General features: G+C 38.4%; 1 protein-coding gene across 1 annotated transcript in view; it reads left to right on the forward strand.

Annotated features, from left to right (window-relative positions):
• The window catches only part of MED13 (mediator complex subunit 13), a 55,199-nt gene that overhangs the window by 5,057 nt on the left and 27,514 nt on the right, over window positions 1-22,628 (forward strand). The window contains exons 3-4 of the mRNA XM_065694345.1: window positions 8,461-8,629; window positions 21,742-21,887. Coding sequence (XP_065550417.1) covers window positions 8,461-8,629; window positions 21,742-21,887 — 315 coding nt within the window. The remainder of the gene's footprint in view (window positions 1-8,460; window positions 8,630-21,741; window positions 21,888-22,628) is intronic.

Consider the following 22,628-nt stretch of genomic DNA (forward strand, 5'->3'; position numbering starts at 1 on the left):
TCCTCATTTTGCCTTATGGATAAGCTCAGTCTTGACCTGCAGAGAACATCCTCTTTATGACTGAGGTGTAACTTAGACTAAATGCTGGTTTTGGTCTGGGCCTGCCATGAGCAAAGACCAGCAGTTGTGCACAAGTATCAATTGTAGATTTTGTATGCTGTTGGTTGGTGGGATTAAATTGCGACAAGTATGTTACGTTATTTTTTTTAGTGGAAGATAAAATGAAAGTTAAGCCATTTGAAGGGTTCATTTCTGCACTACCTGGCCACCAAAATAATTTGTTTGACCAGCTTTGCATTCTTTCTTGAATCTATCTGCTAGTGATTTGGTATATTGAGAATAGTAGTGTTTAGTAGCTGAATGTTTATGCTTTTATGGCATTACACTTTAAGCACGTATCATCCTAACTACTTATCAACTCTTAACCTCTCTTAGGGTATAAGGGAGAGATAGTGGAGGATTAGAGTCTCCCAGCTGTGTCTTCGCAATTGTTTTGTGTGTTTTCTTTGTTCAGGTCACCTGTGAGCTTGTGCGCTTCAGTAGAGCTGTTCCACATGTCTTGCTGTTAGATGTTTTTCTACGTCAATGCTTATCGCTCAGGAGACTGTTAACCTATTGTCTATGTTCAGCGTATCTGACATCTTGGTTTTTGCAGGCATGTTTTTGTCTCCTTTTAATTAAAATGAGACATTATAATCTTTTTTAGTTAGTTTTCTTGGCTGTATTATAAAGTTGATATTAATCAGCTAGTTTGTGGAGGAGATGGCTGAAGAGTGCTTGCACTTGCACTTTTTTCCTTTACACAAAATCGTAATGTGAACCTCATATAAGGAAGAATTATGGCTGAACCCAAACAATGTTATCTGACCTTTGTCACAGACCTAATGGATTTTTTTTCATTGGTGGACAATTTCTCCTCCTAATTCACATTGCCCTATTCTCCCAATGATTGCCTGTTACGTTTTCAATGGGAAAGATAAATCACTTCTTAGGAGAAGCTTGTTACCTGTGGAATTGATTGGACATTGTTTGCTGCTGAAGGTTAAGGCGCTGCCTCATTTAGAACTTTTCTACTAGGCAAGTGAAGCTGTAGTTAGAAATATGGCAGAGCAATGTTAATAACTTTTGGTTCTGGCTTTGTTTGGTATGAAACTGTGCCTGTTAAGGAGAGGTCAGTATTTTGACAGTTTTTGACTTTTTTTGGTGATATGTAGTGAACAATGGACGTTCAGTGTCTGGAACACATCTTGGTTATCAACCCTCTGGGATTTGAAGTATGGCAGCCTTGAAGGATTTTTTTGTCCCAAGATCACTTCAAAAGGGAGTATACAGTTTTGTGGGTGTACATCTCTGCATACCAGATTAAAAGAGAAAAAAACGTGTCTGTCTCTTCAGCCTGTACATTCTAGAAGTTACTTCTTTGCCCTGGAGATATGTTTGTTTGCTTGCTACTGGCTATATCTGAGTTCTTGTATCAAGCCTTGGGTAGCTGTCTTGTTGATGGTCAGGGATTGTTGTTGCCTGGGGGCATGTCAAAAGGAGACTTGTTCAGAGATGCTGATTGATCAGTAATATTGACTTCACTCAGTCATTTTTTTTTTCCTTCCCTGGGAAGCTCCTTGCTGCATGTAATACCAAAAAACACATAAGTCTATTTGTACCCCAACATAGCTAGAGGCAGATAGAAGTTAGTGAAATGTTATTTTATCCCCTAACAACCTCAGAGATTGTTTTTGTTGTGACAGTGAGGCTTGATTATAGTAAGTCCTGCACCTCAAACCTTAAAGTAGGACATCTCTTTAGATTTCAGAAAGTGATGATCTCGCACTGTCCTGGTAAGCAGTTATTTTATCAGATAGGTTCTTGCTTGAAAGTGCTTACCTGTACACTTGGATTTTGTTTTTTACATTGGCAGAAGATGATTTCAGACCTGAGAACATGATGAATTATGTACAAGACATAGTCCCAAGGAAATGGTTACAATTTGATTAATGCTTGGATAGGGGAATGCTTCTGTATGCCTTTGACCTTCAAACGGCATCTTTTAAATGATGAGCTACGAGATGTGCCTTCTTCATTCTGGTGCATATTAAATCTTGTCAATTTACTTTAAAAAGTTAGAGTTTTCCTTGTACCTGTCATACAAGGAGGTTTTTGTTTGCCAGCCTTCCTCATGCTTCTACCAAGGATAAATGTATAAAAGTAAGGCTAGCCTTAGGTCTTTGCTGGGCGTGTAGGAGAGCTCAAAAGAAGGAGAAAGATCTGTATACTGATGCTTGTCTGTGGGTACTGTATGGTAAAACCAGCAGAGACTTCTGAGTTGGGTAATTATTGGTATGTGTGCAGTGTAGATCAAACCCTCATCTCCAAACAAACCCATGAACTGGTTGGTTTGTGCTGATGGCAGCACTGAGTTGTCTCATTACCTCTAATATAATGGGAACCAGAGTATGAGCCCGTATCATACCCAGGGTTCTGCAGAAAAACCTGCAAGTTGCAAGTAGTTGGCAAAAGGAGCTTTGAAAATAGTTCAGCCAGTGGCTTGCCTTTTTTTTTTTTTTTTTTTTTTTTAATAACATTGGCTTTGTGAGACCTTTTAACTCCTACCAAAACAAGCAAACAAACAAAACCTCCAACAAAACCACCAAAACCCACCATCACAAAAGGATGCTTTCTTAAAAATTTTGCACCTAATATAACGTGGTGTGGTTAATGTCAACCTGTCTGTCGTGGATGTGTATGTTCCCGCATATGTACTAAGAAGGGTTATGAATGTTCCTTGCTTCACGGTGCAGTGATGCTTTAGTGTTTCTTTAGTCTTCCATGTTAGAGATGTGGCTATTTAAGCACAACTGCTGATAAACCTTATGCAAAAATGACTGAAGCAGTCTTTGTAAAATTTGTGTCACCTGGTGTGAGTCCCAGCTCAAAGGTGAGGTTTTTCTTTCCTTTTTCCTAACCAACATGCATGTGAAGTATCTGTGGAGTAAGGTATCAGTTTGTCACCATACTTTGTCACAATACACAATGCTTTGTCACAGTAAATGAGGATTTTGCATCGTATTACGTTAGTTGTATCTACGATGTCACATGCGTAATATATTTGTATAAATAAGCAATGGCTGTTGTCACTTGACATCTGATGCTAAGGGCATGTGAAATATATGTGATACGTAAGTGAAAGGGCAATGTAAGTGAATTACATGTTCCAATATCCTCCTCCCTGCTGTCTTTGAGTAATTTCCTATGCACATCTAGCTAGAAAATTTTTCAGCTTTTCTTCTCTTGTGGCCATGCCGCCCAGCCCAGCCCAACTTACATGGCAAGAAATAGGGAAGGAAGGCTGTTACCCTCTTATCCATGTAAACAGGCCTGGCCACACACTTACAAAAAAGCCTACACATTGAAATTTGCAATATTTAGAAAATTCTGCTGGGTAGAGAAAACCTATATATGTGATGCTGGTAAAGGGCTGGAACTGCAAAAGCTAACTTGTAGTGCTGAGTATTTTGGGTATAGTGTTTCAAACAGTAGCTCCTGTTTTGGCTTCCTTCTCAGTTGATGAATTTTTCCAACTAGTTTGGATATCTGGAGTCTTAGATCAAGACTCTTTTAAATGAATGTAGGTAACGGCTACAGCTCTACTAGGAACAAACTGAACTTGTTTTACTTGGGTTCTTAACTTTGTATTTTTTAATTGTGTTCAGTCCCCCCTTTTTTTTTCTTCTTTTTTTTTTCCCTTGCAAAATCTGATGCTTCTCACTTATTTCATAAGGGATATAGCCCCTCAATTATTTTTCAGTAGGTTAACTGGGTAATTCTGGCATTAAGCAATTTTATTTAATCTTAATTATTTAAATTTTGAAATCTGTTAAAAATAGGTAACTTTACTTGGAGTGTTTCTGTCAGGCTGTTACAATATTGTATACAGCAGCACTTTCATGCTACTTTGTTCATTATACTTCCCCTGTAATCTGAAGCTTACATAGGAAGTTTGATTGTATAAATCAGTTTTGCATCAGTCTATTTCTATAACTGGCATGGTGTCAAATGATGACAGAAAGGAAGCCTATGATGGTAAGTAATACTTACAAAAGACCCGTCTCAGTCATGATACTAAGGAATGGATTTTTCCTCTGTGTAATGGAAGTAATTGGGGGAGGAGGAGAGGAATTGTGGTCCAAATTGGAGGCTTGACTGTGATCTGTTCCTGTGCATAGTTTATTTTAGAGGTTCATTGAGCATTAGGAAGATATTTTTAATGGTATGGTAAACATATTCAGCCTTTTCAAGAATAGATGCTTACTGGTGTTTTGCTGATGTGGCCAGCTATGTTAAAAGGAGAAAGGGGGAAAATCCACTTCTTTAAAAGTCTTCTTGAAAATGACATTTTTGATACAGTGTAATTTATCTGTTGCATTATAGATTAAGAAATTTAAAATTGGTTTTCTTGAAAAAAAGCCCATACATTCAGCGAAGGTCTGTTTGTTTGTTGGCAATCCTTGATTAATACATTTGGCTAAAGATCTGTTACCATATCTGGCAACAACTGTGATTTAGAACATCTGACTTTAATTAAATGGAAAAGTTTTAAAGATACTGTTTTTTCATTAAAAATTGCAAGGCTTTTGTACTCTGAGCATGCTTCTGAGCTGCCTCACCAAACACTTGTCCAGGAGCACCAGACAGACAGGAGGACATAATCAGTGTTTCAGGTAAACTGTGCGAAGAATGTAGAGTAGAACATAAAAGTACTGAAACCAAATAGCCTCCTACAGCCCTGTCATTAAAACTAGGTGGTGGTAACATCAAGGAGGTGTTGTCTGAGAAAGTTTGTTGTGTATGAAAATTGCTTTTTCCTGGCCATTGTTTCCATTAATTCTTCACTTCCTGAGAATTTTTAAGCTTTGTTTAAGGAAAACTCTTTGCCTGATAAGTGGTGTAAAGAGAGAGAGAGAACTAAATTCATTAGAGTGAGATGACATGTGCATAACTTTTTAAATGGTTGTCATAAAAGTATATCACAGAGGAGCTGAGGGGTTTGGACAGTTAAGGCAAATGATAAAAAATACAGTATTTGTAACCTTCAGGTTGCCAAAGCAGTTTTGTGGATACCGCTGGTGTAAAGAGAAATTGTCGCTTAACACCTTCTTAAAATGAGTCGGCAGCTTATTTTGGTTTGTTATCACTACCAGATTGAATGTTTCAAGTTACTGTGTTGAAGAAAGATTAGAAGACAAAAGCGCATCTTCCTCTTCTTTAGAAATGGTTTACTTTGTACAGTTCTATTAAGTAGGAGGATTTTTCTTGTGTTGATAAACAACACTGTGAATTGAGGAAAAAAATAGTTGGGGGATGTGAGCAGATGTCATATTTCTCTTTCCATCCACCACCCTAAAAAAAGGGGGAGGGGAGAATGACTAAATAGACTTCAAAAAGACACAGAACTCTCACTGCTATTTTTTTTGCATGAATTTGAATAATGTTTTGAAATGAGGATATCTTTAACTGTCGTTTTATTTAACCTTCCCTTTCTATAGCAAGATGCACTGCAGCTTGAACAGGTGGTCTTATTTTGGGGACCAGACGTTCTTCCTGATCACTAGGCAGGCTTACATTGTGCTGTCTTCTTAAATACTAGGGGTTTCATTGTAATTTCCATCTAATGCCTTGTGTTTTCCCCACATAATATGCTCATCTAAGAGCTATGTGTTTCATCAGTGCACTAAGCAAGGAGAGCTCTTAAGAATTACCAACTCGTGGCAAGTTCTTGCATGTAAACTTTTGCTCATAATTTGGTTGTCAGCACAGCTGTAAATGCTAAATGAAATACCTGGCACTTTGTGGTGTCTTCAGAAAATTGAAACCTTTCCTTTGTGTCCATAGTATGACCATCAAAATAGAAGGTTTGAATCATGCTTCAGTATCTTTGCTATTTCAGCATCTTTCTTCTATTTGATACACTAGTATGTCAAAACAAAATTGGGCCTAACAGCTGGAAATAGCTTTATTTCCTCTTACAGTGGGTAATGGATGCTGGGGATGTTCTCAATAATTTTTTTTTAAATGACGAGTGCCATATAGAAACCAATTATTTAACCTTTGAGATGGTGTGGAGTTTATTGTGCAGTTAAAGTCCAATATCATTAAGCTTTGTAGTTAATGTTTGCTCTGTTGAGCTGCTTGTTTGCCACCAGTTGAGCAGCGTGTGCTGACAGAAGGGGCGCTGGGACAGGGCTGCTCAGCTGTGTACTGCTAGGGCTCTCTGAGCTGGGGAAAGCTGTGTCCTCTTGGCTCAAACATTTTATACCCTTTGACTTTGGACCTTAGTTGCTTTTTTGTTACAAGCTTCTGGTACGATGTTTCTTTAGTGAGTTACTGTATTAATCTTATAGCTTCATGGCTTTTAAACCCAAGTTTTAGCTGAACTTCAAAAAACGGCTATAGGGTAGTTGAGTGGGAAACTCCTGGTGAAGTCTACTGTTTAGGAAATGTGATTTCTTGCTTTTCCTTGTCTTTAACAGAAAATTATTTAATGTAATGATTCATCTGTAATGATGCACACCTCATTTGTAAATTGTGTGGCAGATCTGTTTACTCTTATTGTGTCTTTTAACTCACAATGCTGATCTTGAGTGGAAATGTACTTATGCAGAATTTAGCAATACATGGATATGGCCACCATGTTCTTGTTGCAGTAGCATCTAGAAATACCTTTCTCTGTCATCGTTGTCTTAAATACTGTTTATTGTAATAATCCATAATTTTTTTTCCTAAACAAAGCTCTTAGGTGTTTGTTAGGTTTTCTACATGCTCTCTAATTTAAGGATATTGAGACTTTAGTTAATACTATTGCAACCTTTTAAGCTTGTAGGTGGCTTCCAGATAAAGGTGAAGGGGCTTATTTCAAATGGGGATTTAAAATGCAAGGACTTGTCTCTGCTACTGAGGTTTTCTGGTCATCGAGCAAGCCAGTGGAAAGCTACTTCAACCAAAATCCTCTGTGAAGGAGAGAGGTGGATGGACAGGTTGCCATTGTAAGACCTGTTTTGTGGAACTAAACCTGAACCGAAGTCTTGATTCTTGGAGGTGCATGGAGAAGGCATGAGGGGCAATGAGTATGGGATGGGAGCAACTTTGAACTCTGAGTGAGGGCTGGAGCAGGGGACCTCCACAGGTCCCTTTTAACCTAAATTATTCCATGACCGTCCAGAGACTGGAGTAAAAGTATGTCTCCTTATCTATGTCAGACAGTTTTCTAGTCTCTGCTGTTACCTGGAGCATAAAAGAAGTGGCATTATAAGAATAACTATGCTAGGTTAGTCCAAGGAGACCCATAGCAGATCCTTAGGGATTTATGTAAAAGATGATATACAGAGAATTGTAGGCAGAAAGTTAAGACCCAATTGTCAGTAATTTAAGGATAAGAACTTGAATTTGCCTATGTTATCCTCTCTATTAGTGTGTTGCTGGGAATGGTGAATGATGTCACATAAAAACTGAGAGATACTACAGGAACTTTCAAATGTCCCTCATTTTACTTGTGTAATGTAATTTTAATGCCATTGTAGTTCTTTGGACCACTGCATATACTATTAGGGCCCATAAACTGTGTTCAAACACTGATTACGAGCCAGAGTGGTTAAAGAGATTACAGCTTCATGTAATGAATCTTGCTTTCCAATTTGGCAAATCACTTTGCCTTGTGTAAGTTGGGTTCCATGACTAGGTTTGATTTGTGGGGCACATAAGATCTCAGTGTTCAACTTCAGAATCCTGTCAGTGTGAGCTGGGGTTTGTCTTTCTGCTAGCTGTTTTTCTCTATGTATAGATCAGAAAGCAGGACTAGCCTGCTTCAATCTCTCTTTTATATTGAATACAAAAGAAGAACTGCAGTTTCTGAGTCCTCTTCAGGGTGTTCTTACCAGTTTTCTGAATCTGGGTATTTTTTTTGTTTCCCCTCTAGCAAATTGTTGAACATTGAGGGTCAGTTGATCAATATTTGTGCCCAGCTTTCCTCAGTCAGTGGTAGCTGAAGACAGTGAATATATATTGAAAGTTTGGGCAGTTAATTTTTAAGCATAATTGTCACCTAACTCTTCAGGATAAGCAATTCAGACTATCCAAAATGTGCACCACTGTGCCGACAGGTCAGTATACAGTGATCTTGCAGGCTGAAATATATAATGTACTGCTGCTGGTTGTTCCTTTTCTGGACAAATTGCTGTTGAATCTTTTTTTTTCTTGTAGGAGATGAGTTATTTTTATAGCTTATTACCTTTAGCAGTTATACTATTATGAAGCGAGTAGTTATTATCTGAATGTTACAGGCTTTTTTTGGTTGCATGTTATGCTGTGAATGTCTTAAAGCCTTGTGGGAGAGAAAAGGGTATTGTGATGTGTGCATGAAATAACAGGATGGAATTCAATGCTAACTTATTTTTCCCCTTTGCCTTGTAGAAGAGGAAGATGGTGTTTGGGAGAATGGACTTTCTTATGAATGTCGCACTCTGCTTTTCAAAGCTGTTCACAACCTGTTGGAGAGGTGTCTGATGAACAGGAATTTTGTACGCATTGGGAAGTGGTTTGTGAAGCCTTATGAGAAAGATGAAAAACCTATAAACAAAAGGTAGGATGGTTTATGTTGCTGTATTAAAGGAGTTGTAGGGTTATTTAAGCTTCACGCTAGAAGAAATATTTAATGAAGAGTGCTCTGTTTATAGTTTATTTGGGGATCTGAATCTCTGCTTTTTCATGGTTTTCTGCCTCTCTGGAGTTCTTCAAAACTTCCTTGCAAATGAAGGAAGTAATACTAAAGGTAGCAGGCCCTCTTTTGTGGTACTCATATGCAGACCACGGGTAATAGGGGTATTGGAAAAGAAATTAGAGTCTTCTAGAAAGCAAGAAAAGGATACCTGTTCTGGACTTGCCAGTTTAGTGACTGGGACTAATTCTCATTGTAAATACTGAGAAAGACTCATTCTTTGAGCAAGTGGGATATAGAAAGCTATTTACAGGCACCACATGAGGTTTGGGTAAGTTGCATCTTTTGGGAGATGTTGAGAAGAGTTTGAAATGTCAGCTCCTGGTCAGAAAGAAGGTTGTGTCTGGAAGAGCTGGTGTTAAAAGAACACATGTGGCCTCCACATTGAGGGGGAGGAGGGCGAGAAGGGAATTTTTGATTTAAATTGGAAGGACTTCTTCTCATGGTTCTAACGTGGTTTGACACGGTCTATGTTGCCTAGCAATAAATAATGAAATGAATAAAAACTAGGTTAGCTGGAACAAGTTTAATCGCTGTTCCCAAATCAGCTTTTAAAATACAAAGTAATTTAGAGCTTAGATGATGGGGGGTTTTTGTGTGTATGTGTGTTTGTGTGTGTGTGTGTCTATGTATATGTTAGATCTTGCATGCAGGAAATTTTGAGATCAGTGGCTTTGCTTTCTGGGTGTGGAGTTGGCCATTGTTGGCATCTTCTGCAATAAATTTAAGCTTGAAAGAAAATTAGAGCTGTTTTGGAGCAAAAGAAGCAGAAGCACATGTTTGTGTGTGTTTCTATTAGTACTTGTGAACTCCTGCTTTTAATTTACGTATAAACTTGTCCTTTAGTTCTAGGCATCTCTTTCTCCCCACTGGTCAGGGCAAATGTTTCCTCTCTGGGGTGTCCTTGTCCATCCATTTCTTCTGTATGTTGTTGCTGTAAATCAATAGTAAAGAGTTTACTTCTAACTGTTTAGGCCAATATTGTCTTGGCACAGTCTGGGCTTTCCTCATTTGAGGAACTGGTTTTCCAAATTGCCTTTTGAAACTAGCATTAGTTATGTCATGGCATCTCTTACAGTAATTCTATAAAGTGCTCTACAGCAGCCGGCAAAGCTGATGAAAGCTTTTAAAATAAAATAGCAGTGTTTGTTTAATTTGGAGACTCTGATTCTTTTCTTTCAGAAGGTCAGCGTGCTTGATGAAAATAACGTAAGAAATTGTGTGCTTTACCCGCACCACAACTTCATCATAGGTAGTCCAGAACTCTTGGAAAAATCTGTAGAAAGGTTAGACAGATCTGTGTAAGACAATTTCATGGCAGAGAGATCTTGATAGCTCAGTTCCACGTGATATTCTTGAGTATTGGCTTTTATGAAACAAAGTGAAGGGAATGGCTGACAGATGTGCATACTTGTGGCAGATTTGGCTCATCCCTTCTAGGAATATCTAGAATTTGGATAATCTACATTTTCTGTAAAGTTGGACTGTTCAGAGGTATGGGTTCAGACCTCTGCTGTTCCCAGCAACTTCCTGTGGGAGAAACCCAAATGATTGAAATAGGTGCTTTGGGATACCACCTCTGTGGCTAGAAAGTGTGTTTTGCTTCATCTCGGGCCTTGTTACTATTCTCTCTAGTGCCTGCTTCCATCCCATATTATTACATATGCTTTGCTTTCTTTGAGAGTGTTCTCTGCATTAACATTTGGAAAGCCTGAGGTAGAATTCATGTGCCTGTATAACTAAAAGGCAGTTAGTATACTGGGGATACAAAGTCTGTTACCAGACTGCTCCAGAGCAGAGTTTATACTATTACATGCTCTGGGGTTTAGCCAGCTGCTATATAGACTGGTTTTCTGTCTATTGTAACTACACATTTTTATAAGGTTGGTTGTTCTTGCTGGTAATCTTTAATTTCAAAGACTTTGATTAGTAACTGAGTAGTTGGTGTTCTTGGTGGTGGAGGTAGCCTCTCAGTAGGTGCTTTCTGGAGCTGTGGTTGAGCTAGGTGTGGGACTTTAGTCCTCCTTTTCCCCAGTGCTTCTCTTTGAAGGATGTGTGAGTAAAGCTATTTCTTTCATTTGAAGCTGATCCCATCTGGATTTTTCTGAGTTCTGTTTGAAAGCATGTGGTTCCAGAATGTGAGATTTTCTGTTATCTGTTCCCCCAACAATAGGAATTAGTGGAGTTGAATTTTTTGTATCTACATAGTAGTGCAACAGGCATAAGGCTGTGGATGTAAGGCTGTGGTTTCTAATAGGTGTTTGGCTGTGAGGACAGATCTTCAGGCAGCTGTGGCTTCCTGTCTGCTGCTGTGTTTTTCTTCCTCCTTTTATAAGGTTATATTAAATTAATAAATAAAACCCCAAACCAACCAACCAAAATCCAGAAAAATCCATTTCATCATTGCATTGCATACATTTTAATTTTAAAGGGACCACAGTCCTCAAAGTTCATAAGCTGTTGCCACTGTGACACGTGAATAGATGACCAGGAAACTAAGAATTAGTTTTAAATGTCTGCTGTTTAATTATGTTTAATGATGTGACTCCTAAACCAAACAAACTTATTAAACTAACCTCATACTATTAATAATGTATTATTCTAATGTATCTTAAAAATTTTGCCATGGAAAGAGTAAAAACCTCATCTGTTTGCATTCTGCAGTCACATGCTGCATGTTGACAAGGCTGCAAGGTAATAACCATGACCTGCTCTTCCCTCCCTCCCCCTGCTTCTCGCCAGTCTAAAACCAGCATCGAGAAAAGTGAGACAGTCATGTATTTGGTGAAATTTGATCTGTTAGAACAAGTCACGATTACTGTGCCTGAGGAAACTGTCTGAGGTTTTCAAGTATGCCAGTCCCCCTTCTGTTTATAGATAGGGCAGGAATGGAGTCGTTGGCTCCCCAAAGTGTGTGTGGTGGGTTTTTGTCATTGCCCCTTTGTAAGCAGGCGATTTTCAGTTTTCAGGTATGGGTGATGGGGGTCAGGAGGAGAATAACAGTAGAATAAAAGACAAACGAGAAAGTTTTGCTAATGGTCTGAGTTGTAACCAAATGGGAAAAAAATCATTGCCTCCGTATTTGTCACAACCCTTTTCAGTCACTTGTAGCAAGGTAGATTACAGAAGCTCAATGATGTGGTTTAAATGACTGTGTATTAAATTACAAAGTCTTCCAAATAGGAATGTCATCCTCTTCTTCTTCCTTTCCAAACTATTGTGGTGTTATTGCTATGTTCAGAAATATGGTGATGTATGCTTTATTCCAAAATCCACCCTATAAATATATGAGACAGAGATTGGGATCTGCTGCATCCAATTGGCTGTCTAGTTTTCTTGTTAGGCTGCTCAAATAACAGCCTTTGGATGAGACATTTCCTCTTGCCAACTGGATGATAAAATAGTACTGTCTGCTTGGAATAAATATGATTAGGAAACTTGTCAGATTAAACACTATTTTAGATACAATTCCTTAATGAAGATTTAATCTGCCACTCCTAATGAAACAAAAGTATGAACTGCTTATGTGGAGGATTTCCTCTGAAGTTTTGGTAAGAAGTGCAACTGGCTAAACTTTAACACAATCAAAATACCAGTAAGCAAATAATTGAGTAATCCTGAGTTTGTGGGAGGATCTGACAGGCAACTGAAAATCTACAACACCAAAAGCCGCTGTATTACTTATATGGTTGCCTTTTTTTTTTTTCCCCCTCTCATTGTAAATAGGGAAGAATATAACCAACTGCAGTGGGTGGCAGACCAGAACTCGTGTCTGACAAGTTCACTTAAAAAAACCAAAACACAACCCCCCCCCCCCCCAGAAAATAAAGCACCACACACCCAAAACAAATAATAACCCCCCCCCCCCCAAACCCAGTCCTGTGTTCGCCTGCTACTGGAGAACGCAGGACAAACCCCAAAACCCATGTGGAAAATTAGAAGTGATAAGCTTATCATAGCTTACAAAATGAAACTTGCTGCACAGGTTTCACAGGTAATGCTGTTTCACATTAGTCTGGGTACAGGATTTTATAATGCCAAGTCACTGTAGTCTTAGTATTTTCATGGAAATACTATTTTAGCTACCCGATGTAAACAATAAATATGACTGCTGAAAAATATTCATAGATATAAGTTTGGTTTTGTTATAAGCATTTGTACATGTAGTTATCTTGTTTTAGAGGTGTGATTGTCATAGTTCTCGGTATATGTATTTTTATTCTCCCTGCCTCATTCTGAGGTGAAACTAGCCACACTGGCTGTGATCCCTGGGTTTGATGCAAGTGTGTTGGCAAATCTGCAGTCTTGAATGGCTGTGGCCATTCAAAAACATGCAGAAATGTTTGTCTTGATAATGTAACAGCATGAATGAGATCACCTATTGTCTGTTTGGTCTTCACTACCCTCGAGACAAAGGAATGCTCTCCTTCCAGTCCTGAGCCCACGTTTCGGGCTTTTCCCCCTGTTTGGCTATGTTTTTCCCACTTCCCTTGAGTCTCCTTTCCATAGGAACAGAGTAGTTTGCTTCTTGATCCCTCTAGAATGATGCTGTGAATTATTATTAAGGAACAGATTGGGGTTTAGAACTAAAGATCTAAAATGTCCTCATACTTGAGGGTGTTAAGCACATAAGAACAATGTATATCCACAGGTTTCACATTTAGTTCATGTATTTAATTCAACATCTTAATAGCTGAAAATAAGTGCTCTTCCTTGATACTGTTGGAATATTTTCTATTACGTCTGTTCAACTCTTTTTGCAGCGCAAATTTCCTCCCTATGTTAATCTTTAAATCAAACAATGTCAACATTTTTTTACAACAGCTCTAATGAGGCTGTTCTGGCATCATGTCCCGGCAGGAGAGCAGGTGATGTTTTTCCTTTTACTGTAGACAGCTGGAATTGAGAGCTGCTGTAAGTAGGACAGTGCAGGATAAACAGCAGGAGCTGAGAGCATTGATCACATGATTGTCTCTTTGGAATATTGGGTTGCTACAGAGACTACAAGCAGACAAATTTAGCACTTTACATCACAAAGCAGTTTTCTCATATTTAGCTTAAGTTACAGTGGTAGTCGGTTCATTAGGAAAATGAAAAAATGATACGGCCCTTGGTTTTTAGGTTCCAACAATAAATCTGTGCTCTTTGTGTACACTGAACAATAAGATAACAGAAAAACCATACAGGTACTTCAGACTTTGTTAAATGAAAATTCCATAACACGTCTCAATTTTGAACTTTGGGGGGGGGGGGAAACCAACCCTGGCTTAACAAGATGTTTGTAAATGTCTCAGAATGGAAAAGAGCAGTACATTGAAAGCTGTTACAGTCTTTCAGAGTAATGTCTAGCTATTTCTATTTTCCAAATATGATTTGGATTCTCGTTCTTTATAGCACATGTATATTTCATTGCGAAAGCTCAAGTTCAGATAATTGAGATTTGCATCCTCAATAATTAAAGGATGCTAAAATATAAGGTGATAGTTTATTAGTCTCACTTAAATTCTGAAATACAGGAACATAAGCAAACTTTTTGTAGTATTGCTTAGAATTGTTGTATCTGGAGAAATAGACTTTATGTGTATACATAAACTTCTAGTTGCATTCTGAAAAAATCAGTTTTGCTTCTTTGTAAAATGCCATGCTGGAGTTTCAACCTTGTTTCTATTGGGATGAAGCTAAGCTCGTTGAGAATGAAGTTAATTTACAAATGTGGATGTCTTTAAGGTAAACATGACCTGTTATGAAATACAGGTCACTGGCTAGATTTGTATTTGTTTTAGTGTGTTTAACTTGGTTATGGAATAAATAAGTATTTTTAACTCTCAGGTCTGACTGAAAACATTCTCAGCTATGTAAAGAATATTTTGGAGAGCCTTTTGACAGTAGTCATTAATGATGTGCTTTGAACTGGAAGTTTTTTCTCCTTTGCTATTAGCTATGTTTTTTGCTTTGTGTTATCATCAAAATCAGCTTTCTGCTATATTTACCTTCATGACCACAGGGAGTTACTCAGAGATGCTTAGAAAAATGTCTGCTGTTCCATCTTTTTGTCAGTAGTTAGAGAAGCATCTGTATTTTGAGATCTTATTACTTCATGTTAAGATACAGAATGTGTAACTTGCTAGAAAATGTAGATATGCATTTGTTTAGATTTCTTTGTGCTTTCACATTAAGGATGTTAGTGTCACTGTGTCTGCTCGACGTGCAGATCTCATGATGGGGCTGATACAAACTCTGATGTTGTAGGGGAACTTGTAGCCAAGGGCAAGAAAGGCACATTTGTGAATTGATTAATGATGATTCAAGCTCTTATCATAAAAAGTAGTACTGCAGTGTAATGAGAGTGTGTGATCGTCCCTTCTTCCTAGAGAACTAGGAACTAATTTCTCCTATCCTACATTTGCCTCAGCCCCCAGCACTTAAAAATCAAAACACCTCTCTCCAAATAGCTGAAAGACAACCTGAGAGAGCTGGTGAAGTGCGTAATAATTGAAACAACTTATATATTTGCCTTGTGGATTTTCTCCTTTGGTGTCTGAGGTTTTGTGTGTATGTGTGTTTTTTGTTTGTTGGTGTTGGTTTTGTTGGGGTTTTTTTGTTTGTTTTGTGGGTTTTTTTCTTTTTTGTGATTTAAGAAATTAAAATTTTTTTTTTTTACTGGGAATGATTGTTAGTGCTGTGTTAATATAAATCTGATTTTATTATTTTACTTCTTTCATATTTTGCTTATTACAGCAAATTCATATTTAATTTCTTACTCCTTTCTAGTTTGAATTAAGATGTGGAGTTTCATAATTCAGGATTATGACTGGTATGTGGAAATTGAGAATGCCATGTTTAAAATAAGATGGGTTGTTGAAGCAGCGTAAGTGTGATGGTGGCTGCATAGAAAGCTTCTTGTCATAAGTGTCATGAGCCCTTTGCAGTGTTATAGCTGTACCTGGAAGATATATAAAGTCACAAAGCACCACTCTGAACACACGCTTACAAAGGAAAGGTGGTAGATGGGTTGTCTTGAGGGAGTTGCTTCTGCTTTTCTTCTGTTAGCTCAGAAAGCCTCAAGTGGCTTGGCAGCCTCACTCTTTCTTCTCGGTGATGAAAAGCCCTAGAGGGCTGCCTGACAAAGAACAAAGTGTGTGGCATAACGTATCATAGAACAGAGGACAGTGTAGTGCATGTTGAGCATGTGGTCAGGTATGTAATTCCTTGAGACTTACTCCTTGGCAGCTGTGTTTTGTTTTCTGTCCTGCGCTGGTTGCTATAGTATTGTGTCTCAACCTGGTTAAAGGAAAAAGAAGAAACTAACAACTGAATAGGAATGGTCTGAGGGCTTCATGGGGTGTGTGTGTCCCCTTCAAACTTTTTTTCCATTAAAATTTTTATTTCCACAAGAACCTATTTAATTGCAGGACTCTGTTCTCCAGCGCAAGCATTTACTGTAGAAGGGAACTGTCACCTTTTAAAAAGGAGCTTCTTTGATACTTGAAATTTATTTAAGTGACATACAGAAATAGTCTATAGTGAGGAATAACTATTTGGAGATACTTCTATTTGGGCAGCTATGATACATCGGTTGGGAACTCTCAGGTCTATTGCTGCTGCTGCTAACTGTTGTCAGCCAGTCAGGATATACTGATTCGTGGTCAAAATGCCGCAAAGGGTTCTGGGTGCTGGCCAAAAGGTACCAATCTTTGGCAAACATAACAGTCTGAAATAATGATGCGTATTAATTAGCAGCTTAAAACTCCTGAACAAGGTGTATTTTGCTCCACTGCAGGAGAATGGCAATTACTTCTGGGACAGCAGTTTTACTTTCCAGTGTCTGTTTCCCTCATGTAGAAAATGGCAGTAGGAATTTTATGGTTTATAAGAATATGGTCAGGGTTAGCAGAGCCTTGACTTGGTTAGGTACTCCTGGTTCAAAACAGAAGTAATTTAAGAAAGCAATCTAGGAAAATATGAGATAAAAATTGTAAACAAAGAACAAAACAAAAAAACCCCATTCTCTTTTTCAGTTGAAACATTTGGATGCTTTTTTGCATTAACTATTAAATGGGCTATAGGTGTTTTAGTTGGAGACACCTTTGTTGCTTCTGGTGTTGCAGTCTCCTTGCCTTTAAGCTCTAGCATGGGGCTGATTTGAAGTATGCAATCTAGTGAAGTGTGGATTAGCGAGGTTCTAATGCAGCTCATGTTTGTGAAGCACTTTGAAGATATAAAGCTCTACATAAGTACTAATGTGGAAGAAAAAAAACAGACCTAATTATCTTTTTATCAAGAAGGTATTTTCAGAGTTGCTAGTGGAAATGTACAACTCTCATGTATATGTGAATTTTAGTATGCTGTCCCTTCCTACCCTTCAGTTTCCGTTACAAAGGTAGAAGTAGAAATTGTATTGAAGTGGTTCAAATTGGTTTCTATTTGTTTGTTTGTTTGTTTGTATTTTTCCCCTGCATAGAATCATAACTCTTTGTCTCTGAAACGAAAACATCTTTTTTGGTATGATTAGAGTGAAGAGGGAGTATGAGGAAATAAATGTTATTTATACAGATGTATTTTAATGAGGCCTAGGTGAGGACTGTATTGCTTAAAATTGCATCACTTCCAAATAGCGTAGCCTTTTAAAATGTTTATTTAATTTTATTTTTAATGTTGCTTGTAGTATTGTAATAAATTCTGACTGAGTTCTGGTGCGTTCAGATCAAAACTCACAAAGAACGCTCGTTCTGATGACACTCCATAACATTTGTATTCAGAGATCAGTTGGTAACTAGATTATTGATACTTAAGTTCTGTGATTAGAACTTTAATGAGATGAAGTTAATCAGAAATATTAATGGAGTAACTTCATATTCAGGTGAGAAAATGAGATTTTTGAGAAAATAGGGTTTTTGTTTTCAGAATTTTCTGTTACAACTCTGTCCTCTACCCTTCTCTCTCCCGTGTGCACATGCAACGATACCGCATCGTAATTGTTAAAGTACCACAGAATAAACAGGCTGGGGAGGATATCAGCGCTACCCCTAAGATGAGCCGTTATTTTTTATTGCTGTGTCTGCACCTTAAAGACTTCCCTGATTCTCTCTCCGTGCAGGATGGAAGTCCTGAGCATTGAGGTGGTTTTAAATACTTCAGTCCCGACACGTTCTGCACAAATTATCTGGTGATCTTCTGAGCTACTTAAAATGTCTGCAAATAAAAGCATAGGGTGAACCCTGCATTAGCAAGCAGGAAACCACCAGCTTGCTCTCTGTTGTGTCCTTGACTAAATGGTGAAGGTAATTTGCCCGTTTACCCCAAAAGTGATAAGTAGATAATTTTTTGTTGCCTGATTAGGATTTTTGGTTGTGAGGTGAGTTACTGAGACTAGGAGAGACAGACTTATAGAAAGAGTGGAGAAAGATATATATGTATGTGTGTGTGTATGTGTGTATTGTTTTTAAGAGGTTATGATAAGGTTTGAGAAGATCCCTCCTAAGCTGAGGTTGAGGTGGCACAGTGTACTAGCAGTCAGTCTGTAGAAACGTAAGGAATTTGAGAATGTACAAAATTACGAATAATAAAAAATAGAGTTTCTTACAAGGTCTATAAAATGGTGTGTGTAGGCGCATCCAGTGACTTACAGCTCTGGTTCTTTGTTTTCCTTCCTCCTTTTCCCTGCAAAGAAGCTTCATATGGATTTGATTTTCTATTTTCCATTAGGATTCTTCATTGTTTTTCTTGTGATTATTTCCCTTGCACTGATATTTCCTAAAGTTTTGTAACCTAGCAGAAATTAGGGTGTTATATGTGGAGAAACAAGACTAGCATGACAAGCTAGGAAGAAATCGAATGCTATGTTTGAGTCAAGTGTTAGTTTTGCCTTTCATGTTAACCTTTAGTTTAAAGATGACTCCTGTTTTCAGGAGATACTGTTTACACTGTGTGGGAATCTGTTTCCCCTAGCTTGTGCTTAAGGACAGCAAAGGTGTTTACTACATATTTCTATGATGAAACAATATTATCCTCTTGTGTGTGACATGACTTTGCTGCACCTCAGAAGGTACCAGGGCAAAACCCTAAGGTGGTGTGCATCATTTTGCTGCTGAACACTTAAATTTATAACCAGAATTTGTGAAAATTGTATAACATTAGGATTTTCTAGAATGAAAGGTGCCACAGTGCATCTGCTCTCCCTGCCGTGCCTGTAGCATGCTCACAGCTCCCATGCCTAGGCTGGCTGAATGGTGTCAGTACCACGGCTACTCTCTTACTTCATTATTTTGTTGGAAACCTCTCCTGCTGAGTAGGGCAAGAAAGGAGTTCTAATTTTGGGGGTTGTTTTTGTTTCTGGTTTTGATTTGGCTTTTGCATGGTGACCTTGAATTTTTGTTTCTACTTCTTAGGACTAGTTTTGTAGAGGAATGGGTTGAAACACTTCTGTTATCATGCTGATGCTTCTTTTTGTCTTGGTTTATCTTAGTTCCATCAGATAATGCCACAATTGTCTACCCTTTATCTGTGCAATAATGCAGTATTTACCAAAGACACAGCTTTCCTGCATTTAAAGTTTATTTGAAGTATATGTGCTTTTTTTTTGGTTTAAACTTTGCCTCACTTGTACTGAACTCCTAAATTGTTACGTGTCACATGGAACCAAGAACACCTTCCACTCTTTCACCTTAAACCATCCAATATGATACTTTAAAATGAAATTTGGTTGGAAAAGAAGTATTCAACTATTTGCATAAGGATTGAATTTTGGTCAGATTCCCATATAGGAATTTAGTGGTGTTTGCTAGCCACCTGATTTGACTTGAATGCATCAACAATGCACTTATCTCCATCATCACTCCATTTTGGAAACTAACTTTACTGGGATTCCTAAGCAGTGTGTTACTTCATCTGCAAGGAGGTATCCTGTCCAGAGCTGACCAACTGAAGCAGTTGTGCTGAGTAGCTGTTAATGGAGACTGCTCATCTGGATCCTGCCTTTTTTTTACTCCTAAAGCACAATTAAATGGAGCAGCAGAGCAGCCACCACCACAGGCTTGATGCACCCTGAAAACTGCTGTGCTTCGGTTAGGGCCAGCTGCTCAGAGCAGTTCCTCATCCTCGTGCCTGCTTTGTTACTGTCATAAAAAAACGTGCTGCGCTTCCTGTTCCTCCTTGAACGGTTTGTGGGTTCTCTCATCCTTGAAATGTTTTAGGTCCCTAATTTTAAACCTGCTGGTAGGCAAAGCCATGTGTTTGATGCTGTCGCCTTCTTGCTTCTCATTGTGGGGGCGACTGCCCTAGTGGCTGCTCTTTGAGTCACTGGGGTGAGACTCAGTGAACCAATTTATACATTGGTTTATATAAACCTACCTGTGCCGATTCCAGATTTTTCTTTTTTCCTTTACCATCTATCTCCAGGTAGGGAAAAGAAGCATCTTGGAAATGCCACTAAAGATGTATCTAGTAACTGCATGTGCAGAGGTTGCACTTTAATAAGGCTGCTCAGGTGCTGGAGTTTCTGCTCTTTGTGCTCTGGAGCTCTGTTTGTCTCTCTTCCAGGAATGCAAAACTTTGCATTCTCCTGCTGTAGATCAAGCAATGCAAGCATTTCAGGAGGTCAGACAGCATGCACATAGTCCTGGGCTTAGTTGTGGGGGTCTAATTTTATTTTGGGGGGAAGTAGTCGTGTTGCATTCATACAGTCTTTCTAGGCTACAGTCATTCACAGAGTGTCTCTTCCATATTGCCTTGCAAAGAATGCACCAGTTTTTGCTATTTTGCCTAACCGAATTTTGTCTGTTTCCTTTGACTTGTTTGTTGTTGTGTTTTTCCTTTCCCTGAGACTGAGCAAGTGCCTGATGCTTCCCTTCTTACAGAGAAGGATTTATTTTCTCTTCTGTAGTTTATGAAGTACTTTTAAAGTTCTCCTTTACTTTCCTTCCATTACTGACATGGTGGACCTAATTTCAAATCCAATGTGAAGAGCATCTTCTTGCTTTTAAACATCGGTTCTTTTCCTATGGGATTGTATTGGGCTGGCAGACACTTGAGAGAACCCGTAGCTAATACAACTGAAAATGGCTGTGCCTGTCCAACTTCTTTAAAAAGAAGGAAAAAAAAGTGTTTTCAGATGGAGCTGAGTATGAAGATGTACCAGTGCTGTGGTGTCCTGGCAGGGAATGGCTGGTTTGCCTTCCAGCTGTATTCCTGCCCTTTATGAAGATGTGCTTATTGTTGGGGTGTCTTGCTGTACAGGACTGGTTTTGTTTTTTCTCAAACACTTTGGTCTGAGAGAAGGAGACATTAAACATTGATACTTGCTTTAATGACTGTAACAATGAATTTTGTTTTTTCTTAAATTGATTTTTATCTTCCCTTTCGTGTGGATACGGGATTTAGTTTTTAGTGACTTGATTGGCTTCAGGAGCATGGAGATAAGATTCAGTTTTTAAAACCAAAATCAGCACTTCTCAAAGCTGTTGCCATTCTTGCTTTTAAATAAGTGAATTGTTGGCTAATACTAACTATAAATCTTAAAGTATAAATTTTGCTTAGTTGGTCTGTGACAGGAAAACCTGGCTATGGCCTCACTAAAATTAATAATGCTCAGAAATATTTGTATAGAATTTAAATAGATATCAAAGTAATGAGTTATATGCTTTGTCTTGCAAAATATTATAAATTTCATCCAGACTTCAAAATATAAAGTGTGAGTCTAAAGAGACTGGAAACCTGGTGTCTGTTTTCAAACTGATTGATCTTTGGTTTTGTCTGTAATGCTGGGATACTTTAAAATGCTCCAGTATGTATTAGCATATGTATTTAGCACCTCTTGCTAATTAGATAAATGGGATTTTTGGTTACTTCAATAATAAATATTATGGGAGGAAATGCCTTCAGACTAATTGAGAAAACCATCAACTTCTTTGAGGTTCTATACTTAGGATTTTTTTCCCTCCCTTCCACCCTCTGCACCCTCCCCATTTCTCTTTACCCAGCGAGCATTTGTCCTGCTCATTCACCTTCTTCTTACATGGAGATAGCAATGTTTGCACCAGTGTGGAGATCAGTCAGCATCAACCTGTGTACCTGCTCAGTGAAGAACACCTCACTCTCGCCCAGCAGTCAAACAGCCCTTTTCAAGGTAGGTTTTGCCAGTCAGTAGCGGGTATTAAAATGAATCAGTGTTTCCAATTGCAAAGAATGAAGACTTCTGGCAAAGAATGCAAGGGGGAGAAGAGGGGTTACCAGTTTTGTATTGATCAAACATTCTCCCCAAATGTCCCCTCTTCTAGAAATCTATTTCTGACTCAATATTCTTAACCTGTTCATTCTCCCTACCCATTCTTATTTGGCTCTTCCTTTCCTGTAAATTCCTTTGGTTCCACCAGCAGATGCAGGCTATGTTCTCAAAGACAAAGGAGTGATGGGGCCTGAGTCTGGTTAGTGGGCTGTTTGATCATTCCCGTAGATACACTTGCGTTGGAAGTCAGTTCTACTGCATGACCACACTGCCCTTGTTTATTAATGCTCAGTGTCCAAACTTGCTCTTTTTGAATGCAATTTACCAGTAGCTATGCTTTCCTAATATGGACAAGACCAAACATGAAATGGATTACTTCCCTGTGTATACACTGTTGTAACTGTACCAAGCAGGATGAAAGGATGAGGAAACAGTTGAACTCTGACAGAATTTGAAATAGTATTTCTTTATCCCAGCTGTATGCTGATATATACATTTAACAATGTATATCTATTACCAAAAACTTCTGCATTGTAGTAAAACATGAGTAGGGTGCACTTTTGACTTAACAATGGTAAGTTATTTGATGTGGCTGAAGTAACAGTAAGACTGTTTCAGTGGGGAAGAGTGAATTTTGTTTGG

Source organism: Lathamus discolor, chromosome 14 (genome assembly GCF_037157495.1).
Source record: "Lathamus discolor isolate bLatDis1 chromosome 14, bLatDis1.hap1, whole genome shotgun sequence".
NCBI classification, from domain to species: domain Eukaryota; kingdom Metazoa; phylum Chordata; class Aves; order Psittaciformes; family Psittacidae; genus Lathamus; species Lathamus discolor.